The sequence below is a fragment of the Bombina bombina genome, chromosome 2 (genome assembly GCF_027579735.1).
Source record: "Bombina bombina isolate aBomBom1 chromosome 2, aBomBom1.pri, whole genome shotgun sequence".
Taxonomy (NCBI): Eukaryota; Metazoa; Chordata; class Amphibia; order Anura; family Bombinatoridae; genus Bombina; species Bombina bombina.
In genome coordinates, this window is record NC_069500.1 from 880,058,224 (window position 1) to 880,070,711 (window position 12,488).

General features: G+C 34.3%; 1 protein-coding gene across 3 annotated transcripts in view; it reads right to left on the minus strand.

Moving 5' to 3' along the window:
• Positions 1–12,488, minus strand: part of NRG1 (neuregulin 1) — a 168,745-nt gene that overhangs the window by 69,951 nt on the left and 86,306 nt on the right. The window contains exons 6-7 of one of the 3 annotated variants that reach the window (XM_053703221.1): positions 10,266–10,356; positions 5,989–5,992 (exon numbers count right to left, since the gene is read on the minus strand). In XM_053703221.1, coding sequence (XP_053559196.1) covers positions 5,989–5,992; positions 10,266–10,356 — 95 coding nt within the window. Of the gene's footprint in view, positions 1–5,988; positions 5,993–10,265; positions 10,874–12,488 lie in introns of those variants that run through there. The other 2 variants (XM_053703219.1, XM_053703220.1) reach the window with 2 other exon arrangements.

The window sequence follows — 12,488 nt, forward strand, 5'->3', positions numbered from 1 at the left end:
TACTGATTTTTTTTAATAAGTGTACATGTCACATATCTAGGCCCTGGCAACTAAAGAGGAGACATAAGTCCACCATACTTCTTGGCTTCTGCATAAGCACAGAAATGTATTTATTACTTTTCAACATTCAATGATTAGATTTACTAAGTTGAAAATTGATTGTGTGAAGAAAAAAAATAGTGTGTTAGAAATCCACAGAGACTTGTGGAAAGGCAATGATGCACAAACCAAAGCTCTGTTGATTTAACAATAATGAAAACAAATTTTGTTAAAAACTGTTTTAACCATTATTGATATAATTCCAGTGAAAATTATTATTGTCCTATGTTTTATGATCTCCTAGTAAGCCAGCTAAATATTATTGCAATATGTAAATTGGTATTAGAACCAAGCCAAGAATAATGTGCTTTAGAAGGCAGTATTGCTCATCATTATAGACCTTGGAATGTTCACAAACAGTGGGAAACACTGCAATTTACCCAATTAAAGAGTGAGGAAACAATTTTCATATAAAATATGTGTGGAAGATGACACTTTTCTCATACATGAGTTCTCAGGAGTAAATATTGAAATGTACTCCTTTTTGAAGTTATACAAATATCAAGTCAATTAAAAATGATAGAAAGAGGCTCTTAAAATAACGTAAAATCACCAAAATATATACAGGGAATTACCCTAAATTATTTGTTTTATAAACACAATTAATTATATTGGGAGGTATCTTTGTGGAAGTGGTTTTGTTTAAAATCTAGGAATTAGGTCAGTATTGCAGCAGACTTTGGAAAAGAGGAACTTTTGAAAAAATGTCTTTTACTTTACAATGTTCGTATTACTATTTAGTATGTTGTGTGTGTACATACACATGTTTTGTAGCCATTAAACAATAATTAAGATATAGGCCTCTAGTTATCAAAGTCTGGCGGACCTGATCCGACACTGATAAGGTCCACCAGACCTCGCTGAATACGGCGGTCAATACGCTCGCCGTATTCAGCATTGCACCAGCAGCTCACAAGAGCTGCTGGTGCAACGCCGCCCCATGCAGACTCGCGGCCAATCGGCCGCCAGCAGGGAGGTGTCAATCAACCCGATTGTACTCGATCGGGTTGATTTCCGGCGATGTGTGTCCGCCTGCTCAGAGCAGACGGACAGGTTATGGAGCAGCGGCCTTTGTGACCGCTGCTTCATAACTGCTGTCTCTGGCGAGCGTGCAGGCTCACCAGAAACACGGGGCATCAAGCTCCATACGGAGCTTGATACATATGCCCCATAGACTTTGGTTAACATACAGAACCCAGTTAAATAAATAATGTCCTAGCTGCTAGTGATACACATAAGTTACCTGGAATAACACTGAGCATCAGAAACATACAATTTAGGACTAGATTATGAGTGGAGCACAATCTTTATGCCCGAGCGATAAGGGGTAAGGTTCACGTTCATTGAGCCTACCGATCGTATCACAAGTTGCGCGTAAACGCAATCGCAATTTACACTAGAATCATTACTGCTTTGGTATTTCTTGAAAATAAAAAGTTGCACAAAACACATCAAAAATGCATTACAAAGTACACATACACTCATAATAACTATAATAAAAATTATTTGAAAAAATATTGCACAAAAAAGTTATAAGAGTTCAAAGATATGAGATCTCGGGTGTTAGAAAAAAAAAAGGCAGGAAAAGGACTTAATATATATGTACACATATTCAGACATATACATAAGTGCATTGGAGCCCTTTGCCATTAAGTAGATGAAAACATGTAAAATTATATTTATGCAATATTAATTTTTAATTAAGTGTTTAACTATGTATTTACTGTAAACATGTCACATTCCAATGTTCTGCACATAGTGGAATATTTTCTATGTTTTTCTAAATAGATATTCCTAGATATATCTGTATAGATCTATACCTATATATAATCATCTATATATATATATATATATATATATATATAGGAATAAATATATATTTGTGCAAAGAACCATCAGATATAGGTAGAAATATGTATTTATTAATAAATAGAACATATTCAGTTATGTAAAGAACATTGGAATATGAAATATTTTCATGACTGGCTAGCGCAACTAAGAATATGCAAATGTGTTGGCACGAGGGTGGGTTTTTGCCCCACTTTTTTTCATCCATTGACTTCTATGGAGGAATACGTGAAAGCCCACATGATATTCTAACTTCTGGTTTTTGCTCTAGTTGGATTACTTCTAGATTGAAAACAGTTTATGTTATAACAGCGTAACCCGACTAGTACAAAAATTTGTTCTAGAACAATTAGCACTCTAGCGGAAAAGGTAAATACCGCTCCACTTGTAATATAGCCCTTAGTAAGTAATCCCAATAAACAATTTAGCTAGAACTAAGTTTTTTGCTCGCATTGGATTGCACTTGTATTACAAATTAACAGTATAAACTTCTCAGTCTCGCGCTTACCCGACAAGCGTAAAAAGCCAAATTTACAATATTGGGTGGGCGATAACATATTGCCCCATAGAAGTCAAAGGAGCAAAAATAGTGGGGGAAAAACCCTACTTGCATGAAAACCTGATCAGATATTCTCAAGTGCACTAACCCCCAATATGAACATATGAATATTTCACATTCCAATGTTCTTCACAAAATAGAAGATGATAGAAGATGTTCTATTTATTCATAAATACATATTTCTACACACATATATATATATATATGTACAGTATATGATTATATTTTGGTACAATAAATATCTATACCTATATATAGAGATGATTATTTATAGGTATAGATATATACAGATATATATAGGAATATATATTTAAAAATACATACAACATATTCTGCTATATACAGAACATTGGAATGTGAAATATTTACAGGAAACACAGTTTAACACTTTATGAAATATGAATATTGCATAAATATGTTTTTATATATTTTCATCTACTTATCTGCAAAGGGTTCCAATGCATTTCTATATATGTCTATGTATATATACATATGTATTTATGTGGTTATATGTGTAATGTGTATATGCATATATACACATATAAATACATAAATACATCTGTACACACACATATATATGAAATTATATATATATATATATATATATAGACATACATATCCATCTTTGGACATGTATATGTATGTATTCTTATGATAAAACCCTTTGCTTGTTAGTGCTCAACTCGTAATCTAGCCCTTAGTAAGTAACCCCATTAAACATAGCAAGTTTAAAACAATGTAGCAATTTATTCGATATACATTAAAAGTAAAAAATGGAACAAACTCAGAGTTGTATGAAAGACAAGGACTGGGATTACGTCATCTGACGCATTTCACGCCGGTTGGTGCTTTCTCAAAGAGAAATAAATTGCTACATTGATTTAAACTTACCCAAGGTTTTGTGCATAGTGTACTGCCTCTGCTTATATAATAAGCCCTAGAATTTTCCTGTACGGATACACTCGTTTTACGTTTTTGGGAGGGTTTTTTTCTCTCTATTCATATATATAAATATATATATATATATATATATATATATATATATATATATATATATATATATATAAAACTTGCTGTCCATTCTTCAAGTTATATTTACAGTAAGTATATTAAGGTGATTTCATTATGACTACTGACCACAAATTAGAAGCCTCTCCTAAACCAATCAATCAATAATAAATAATAAGATAATGCCCCATCTAATTCAGCACATTTCCTAGATTCAGTAAAACTTGAGTGATAAATATCTTGCTGGGAAAAAAAAACTCTGCAACTTCTCCACTCAAAAATTGCATATTTTTAAAAGATCTGTACTCGGCCCCTTGTCAGACCAGCAAATGGTAAAATCAGTTCCATTGAATAGAGCTGCTTCTATCTTGCAACCGTTAACCCCCTGCCACGTAGAATCACTTTTAAGGATACCAGCATCACAGAAATGTTTTAAAAACCTTACAAAACAAATTAATAAAAAACAAAAAAGAAACACAACGCCTTCAAAAAAACAATCCATGCAAACATATGCACAAAAGAAAACTTGAAAAAAGTCAACTTTGGCATAGGAGGCACATCCATAAGAGTTGGGGTTTAGGTACAAATCCCCCCCAAAAAGGCCATAAAGCTGCCCCTGAACACCCCAGAACAATAATGTTTTCCAATGTTTTCATCGGTGAGACTTCTGAGGTAATTTTTTTTTTACTAACTAAACTGAATTGCGAACATTTAACAATTTCACTTATGTGTTTTCAAAGTGTTGCAGTTGTAATTATTACTTGTTCAGGTTGCTAGCGGATTTCCTTTGTTATGTGAAATATAATGTATTGGGCCATACAACACAACTTTATTTGCATACTGCATTATTCGTTGAGTCTGGAGAAGACAGTATTTATCATTGTCATTCTGTTAGAAAAAATCCCCATTGTTTTGCTTCAACAAAAATGGTAAGACTGCAAACTGAAAATTAGGGATAGATATGTAGTAAGGTTAGGCTTGTGAAGTCGGCCATTTTCTCTTTTCGTTTTCAGAACTAGAAAATTTTCAGACTTATAATAAAGGAAAAGGGGTCAAAATAAATTTTGCAAGGTTATTTTATTATGTATAATTGTATTTGTATATGAGAAGTATTTTTTTAAATGTGCATTTTGTACGTTAAACAGTCAGTTGCAACATAATAATTTCTTTTAGCAATGGCTCACTTTTATTGGGATTTTTTATCATGTTGTTATGAGTATCAAATCTCAACTCCTCTTTTAAACTGGCATCCAGCTGCCAGCTAGGAAACAACTATTAAATCATATGGGAACAAAGCTAATTAAAGCCTACATTGTGTAGCAGAAGGGCTGTATATGCTCCAAATACTTTTAATGGCTTTGTTGACAATGAATGCCTAATAAAAAAAGTGAAAGGGAATCCAGGAATCATAGGACTGTGGCTAACATTAAAACAAATATCAGACGTAGGTGTTTTTTTTCTCGGAAAATAACATTAATAAAAAAAAAACAAAAAAAAACATGTACTAGATGCAGTGTAATAGCTTTTAAATTGTTCCAAATTTCTTTTTGCAGAACATTATTTTTCAGGTCTTCATTACTTAAAATATAGCTTTTTCATAAAATATAAATAATACAGGGGATATTTAAATTTACATTGATATGCATTACTTGTTTACAGAAACTTTGACATTTTATAACCCTAAAGGAATAAATCAGAATATAATGATAAATCATTAATGTGTTTTTTATCTAGCTTAACGATTTGGAAGTGAAGCATTACATGCAACTTCAAATCAAAATTTAAAAAAAATATGTGTCTATCATGTCTTTGCAGAAAATAAATAAAGATGCCTTTGTCCATTTCCCCCCAAAAATGAAAGCTGAGTTAAAGGGACAGTCAACACCAGAATTGTTGTTGTTTTAAAAGATAGATAATCCCTTTATTACCCATTCCCCAGGTTTGCATAACCAACACTGTTATATTAATACACTTTTTAGCTCTGTGATTAACTTGTATCTAAGCATCTTCTGACAGCCCCCTAATCACATGACATTTTATTTATTATCTATTGACTTTCATTTTAAAAAATGAGTGCAGTGTCTGCCACAATCCACGTGCGTGATCACAATGTTATCTATATGGTTTACATGAACTAGCTCTCCCCTGTTGTGAAAAGCAAATAAAAAAAGCATGTGATAAGAGGCGGCCTTCAAGGGCTTAGAAATTATCATATGAGCCTTCCTATGTTTAGCTTTCAACTAAGAATACCAAGAGAACAAAGCAAAATTGGTGATCAAAGTAAATTGGAAAGTTGTTTAAAATTGCATGCCCTATTTGAAACATGAACGTTTTTTTTTGGACTTGACTGTCCCTTTAAGTTCAGCCAATCAGGGACTATATCACCCAGGCCATTGACTTTTATGCAATGTACACTCCCTAGGAAGCTTGAAGGACTTCCAAGCATTGAATGCTGGGATAAATTACCCTTACACAGTGCTACACAAGTGAATAAATTTAAGATGGCAAAAACGTAATTGAAACCCTATTGATTTAGTTGTAAAGATGTTTTTGACAACATGAGTTGACTTGGAATAACCACATCAAACAAAACTGTGGTTAATGTAAAGTTATTAGCAAGTTTATGTCAATCTTACAAATGGTTTATATCAAGTTTATGATAAGTTTCATGTACAAAAGACCTTCATTCTATATTTCCCATATTGATCATTAGGGTAAAAATACCAGTTGCTATTTATTTATTAATCTATCACAAAATACATAGTCAAGTAAAGATATGTCATATTGTGTGTATAAAATGTGTTACCAAGTTTCCCTTGAATATTATAAACAATTAATACCAAGGAACCTCCTCATAATGCATTTGGGGGAGGGTGCAACAGAGTACACCTGTACAGCTGGACTTACACTGCCCACTAATTTGCATGGAACCAGCTGCCTCATAAGATCAATAGTCTCTTCATTTTAGATATCCTAAAAAATCCCTTGATTTTGAATATCACTAATACAATTTATATTTTGCAGTTGTTGAGATCATAACTAGGATATGTTATGTATAAGTAGTGTAATAAAAAAATATCAAAGTATATTTGTTCTTTTTGGGGATTTGTCTTATTCTTCAGTATTTCATCTTATTTTAGACTTAATTAAATTAATTCTAATGTTGATTTATGGTTAAAGAGATAGATTAAGAGAGCGAGGGAGAAAGAGGGAGAAAGTCTGATAAAGTCTGATAAGAGAGAAATGGGGATAAAAAGAGAGTAGTAGAAGGAGAAAAAAAGAGATAGATGAGAGAGTGAAAGTGAGAGAGATTGAGAGAGAGGGAGAGAAGGGGGAAAAGAGAGAGAGAGGAAGGTTGATAAAGAGAGATAAGGCAGAAATGGGGATAAAAAGAGAGTAGGAGAAATGCGGAGAAAGAGTGGGAGGGAGAGAGAGGTATAAAGAAATAGATAAAAATAGGGAGTAAGAGAAAGAGTTTATTAAGGAAGAGACAGAGGAATAAAGTAAGAGAGGGAGAACGAGGGAGGGAGGGAGAGAGAGAGAGAGAGAGAAAGATAGAAATAGAGAAATATAAATAAAGAGATAGAGGGAGAAAGATAGAAATTGAGAAAAAGAAATAAAGAGAGAGAGAGAGGGAGAAATATAGATAAAGATAGGGAGAAAGAAAGGAAAGGGAAGAGAAGGAAAGGGAAAGGAAGGGAAGAGAAAGGGGAAGGAAATAAAGATTGGAAACAATTATTACAATATTTAGGTGAATAAAATTATGACCATTAGATTGATGTATCCATCTATGCAGAAGTACATTTTAAAATGGTTTATTATTTAAGAATTAACATTGCTTTACCATTAAAGGAAATTTTAAATTAATGAATTCTAAAGAATAGAGAACACCATGCAAGAATACAAAGGACACTCCCATTCAGAAGAGATGGCGCATTCATGTGGAGAATCATTATATTAAGTAATAAGGTGGACATTTTGCTTAATATTTAGAATTCATTATGAAAACGCCCCTTTTGTTATCTTTACTATTGCACCTGTACCGTTGATTCGTGCAGTTGTCATTCATCCACTACTTTTTAGTTTAGTACTTCTACCATTTTCCACTGAATCTGCTACAATGCAGATATTCTGCATGTATCATAGATCAAAGCATTCCGGGTTTTATTTTCCGCATCCTTCCTACTTCATCAATAATGCATGCAAAAGCATTAAGCTAACAAAAAAAAAAAAAAAGATAGATAGATAGAAAGAAAGAAAATACAGACATTTAAACTAACAATTTTTATGAAGTTTGCCAAACCAGAATTTAATACACAAACATAAAAATCATATAGTCAAAGGTGTTTTGGTTAGGTTAATAGACACACTTGTCAGCTTTTTTATCCTATGCCTTATTCCACCTCAATTTCTGTCTTTGTCTCCCTCCCCCACCCTTGACTATAACGTGAAATCAATTATCCATTACCGGTCTATGACCTTGAAGATATATTTAAAAATAATCTGCTTAATTTGTAGAGACATGTTGAAAGATTAAAAAAAAAAGATAATTTTGTTTTTTAGTCAATTGAATGTTTTTAAAGCAGCTTTTAGAATTTTAGCCCCCAACTCTGTTTTGTTTTGACAGCCAAGGCTTTTAAAATCTATTGCATGCTTAAAAGTTTACTCAAGCATGCTCTATTCTGTGTCTGTAGCAGCAAACTCTGTTCAAAAAGGGTAGTGACCTACAGATTATACTACATATTAAATCTAGTCACTTCTTCTGCATGTAAAATGACAGAGCTGTAAATTCTTTGATGTCCATAATCTTCAGTGGACTTAAGTCAAAAAGAAATGTCATGTCATTTATACTACACTATTTCATTCATTTATTTTGCAGTTTTGTTTTTCCCTTTACCAGTCAAATTTGTTAATATTATTAATATGCAGTAAAGTTGTCATTAAGTGAAAATATCAAACAGACAATATACATTTTTACTATATCTATGAGGGGAAAAAAGATAGATTAGATTAATATTTATGTAATATATTATTGTTATATTATTGTTTTTGCATCCTCTCTACCTATTAGGGTGTATTATAATCAAACTTATTATCTCATGTTTTTGTAAGAGCATTAATTAAACAAATGATAGATAGATAGTTAGATAAATAGATAGATATACAAGGAGAGAAAGAGAGAGGGACAGATAAATAGACATACAAGAAGAGAGAGAAAGTGAGAGAGAGAAAAAGAGAGGGTTAGATATATAGATATACATACATAGAAGGGGATAAAGATAGCTAGAGAGACAGACATACAAGGACATTGAAAAAGACAGACAGACAGACAGACAGACAGGCAGATAGATAGATAGATAGATAGATAGATAGATAGACAAATAAAACTGATTGTTATTTGATATAAAAGATAAATGTAACTACTGCACACTAAAAATCTAGACAATAATTATACTTGTAGAAAGGCAAGATTCCAGAAAATTATAAACCCGCTTCTATATGTCAACTAGTTTTTCCTCATACACGATAAGCTCAAAGAAACATATGTTAAGTTGAGAAACTTTATTGAATATAACATTGGGATGGATATTCCTTTTCAGGGTATATTCATAAATGAAAACAGTTCACCTAATTTTGGCTGTTGCGTCAGTCAACATCAAAACCATCAAGCAATAACCAAATTAATAATCCGCTGCTTAATTATAACATCTGAAACAGGCAGAACATTTTTATGAGCACAAGCTTACCCTAGCAAAGGTATGAGTCTCGAAGTGTGAAGAAATGTTTAAATATAGCTTCCATACTTTCACTTCAGAATAAGTGTTTGTCAAATGTGAGAAACAATGTTTTATAGCATGTATCATGCTGTAATACCTGATATAATTAACAGTTATACAGTTTGTTACCATTTTTTCATGGGATGTAATGGTAAAATATATGTATGTTATGTGTGTGTGTATGTGAGTGTGTGCGCGCGCAGGGGTGTGTGTGTGCGCGCAGGGGTGTGTATGTGCATATGTGTGTGCGCATATGTGTCAGTGTGTATGTGCATATGTGTGTGTGTGCGAGCGGGGGTGTATATGGGTATATATGTGTGTGTGTGCTTGCAGGGGTGTGTATGTGCATATGTGTGTGCGCATATGTGTCAGTGTGTATGTGCATATGTGTGTGTGTGCAGGAGTGTGTATGTGCATATGTGTGTGTGTGCATGCGGGGGGTGTATGTGCATAGGTGTGTGTGCGTGTGCGTGCGGGGGTGTGTATGTGCATATGTGTGTGCACATATCTGTCAGTGTGTATGTGCACATGTGTGTGTGTGCGTGCGGGGGGTGTATGTGCATATGTATGTGTGCGGGTGGGGGTGTGTATGTGCATATGTGTGTGTGTGCGAGCGGGGGTGTATATGGGCATATATGTGTGTGTGTGCTTGCAGGGGTGTGTATATGCATATGTGTGTGCGCATATGTGTCACTGTGTATGTGCATATGTGTGTGTGTGCAGGGGTGTGTATGTGTGTATGTGCATATGTGTGTGTGCGCACGCGGGGGGGTGTATGATTACAAGCTAATGTCACATCTGCCTTCAGCATAACATTAGGAGTAATCAAATAAAATCAGCAATATTTTAGTTTCACTTTCACTTTGATAAAATATAATATTGCCACATATTTTCTCTTCTTTGACTTTGTTAAAGTTGTTCACGTTTTTTCACGTTTCTGTGTTTAGTTATCAACTCTAAATAAGAGGCTATACTCACCTATTTTTTTAGTCCCCGGTAGGCTAGTTTCTGAAGCTCCTAATTGATTTACTGTAGAAGGCTCAATTAATTTAGCTCCTGAAGTGGCTGTAGATAATATATTGTCAGGTGAACGTGGCTGGAAAGTAGGTTCTGTGGGAAGATAGGATGAATCAACTTCCTGTGTCACTGGCATCTTTGTTTTATTAGTAGGTAATAAAAAAGGCAACGTATGAACAGAAGATGGAACCAGTGTAGATGGTGCAGAGTCCGCATAAAAGGAATCATGGCCTATTCTCCCAGGGTCCAAATGGGTTGGAGAATCATATTCAAATATTTTGTCTACAAATACCCACTTAAGACCAGCAATGCAAAGGCAGAGACTTATGAGACATGCAAGTATAGGAAGGATACAAATTTTTTCTGAATTAAAGCAGGACCTTAGCCTGTCTGCCTCCAGGCATACACAGCAGGTAAGTGCCAGGCCTGCTATTCCCTGGGTAGTAGTTCCATCCTCTGCTTGAGTCTCTGGCATGCTTCCTTCATCTTGAAGTTGAGCAGAAGGGGGGTCAGAACTCTGCTCTGAGCAGTGATTCTCAAAACCATCTGCAGTATCCCCGGGCATCTTAAAGGCATAAATCTCAATCAACTCGTTGCAATGAAGCTTGAATCAGTACACGGTCCATTACCAGAAAAACAAGTTTTCCAAACACTAAAAAATGATGCTGCATTTTACAGTGCAATTTGTTAATTAGTCTAAGTAGTGGATTGTTATTAGCAAGAAGAAATATATATATATATATATATGTATATATATCTGGTCAAAAAGATATGAGTTGCACTTTTAATATTTCCAGTTTGTGGCTGGCATGTTATCTAAAGAAAGTGCATACCTCACGCTCCCTTGCCCTCCACAAAAGTACAGGAGCGCATAAAATGTTGTGATTTAGTTAAGTAAACCAATAGCCCAAAGTGAATTGCTGGGTTCTCACCTGGAGAATATGAAGATGGTTCCCGTCACGAAGCAGCAACAGCAAACAACATAGTAATAATGGTAAAGGCAGCAGTAAATGCAGGAAGGACAACAGCTTTAGCATCCTGTTGTGTTAAAGCAACTGTACCAGTCAAAGAGGCTGAATCATTATAGAGCAGCAGGTGCCTGCTTTGTGAGCATCCCTGCAAATGGTATTAAAACATGCCGTGATTTCAAAGGACGTCTAGTAATAGCTGGGTGGTTACTCCCTTCTATGCTTCCTCTCTTGTTTTATCTTCTTCAGCATCCAGGCATTTTGTTAGATGATTTTTGCCACCATAGAAATACTCTGTCACATGCAATATCACTTAGTTTCTCCTTTCTCTCTCCTAGCTCAGCTTTACCCCCACCCACTGCAGGGCTGGGCTGAGTAAAATCAGTACATCCAGCAACACAGTTATTCCAGTGACTTCCTACTTTATCCAATTAGAGGGAATAAAGGCTATCAAATCAAAGGGACAGACATCAGCCAGCATTGATGATCTATCTCTTTTTTTCTTTCTTTCTTTCTTTCTACAGTTTGGTTAGAGAAAGGTGCAGCAATTGATGACAGCAATCTAACCAAGCCAGGTTGGAAAGGAGGTGGAGATGGTAGCTGTATGGGCAGGACAAGAAAAGCTTATCAAGTCTGATATTTGAATCTTCCCAAGAGACTCTCTTTTTGTTCCCTAAACTGCTGTTTCTTCCAACCCTGCTGCTTTTGTAAGTTTATACATCTGAGATGCAGTAGGACATGTGCTTTGAACACTGCAATACAGTTTCTAGGATGGTCCATAGATAGATAGATAGATAGATAGATAGATAGATAGATAGATAGATATATAATAGATATAAAGAGAGAAGTGGAGACAGGTATATCTAGAGAGAGGAAGAGGCAATTAGATAAATACAGACACCTAAACAGACAGCTAATATTAAGGTAGAAATACACATAGATAGTCAGAATGACAAACAGTTACAGAAGGATAGATAGATAGATAGATAGATAGATAGATAGATAGATACCTTATTATTACATCAATTAATAACACCCAGCCATCAGAAAATAATATCTCTATCAATCCAACACCGAAAAATGAATTTACTATAAATGAAATGACAGTATTTATATAAGGGTGAATGAAATCCAGTAAGCAAATGGATTTAAAGCTTTTACTGGATTAATTAAGGCTCAGAGACAGCTATTTTCACCTTGGTGGTTTACACA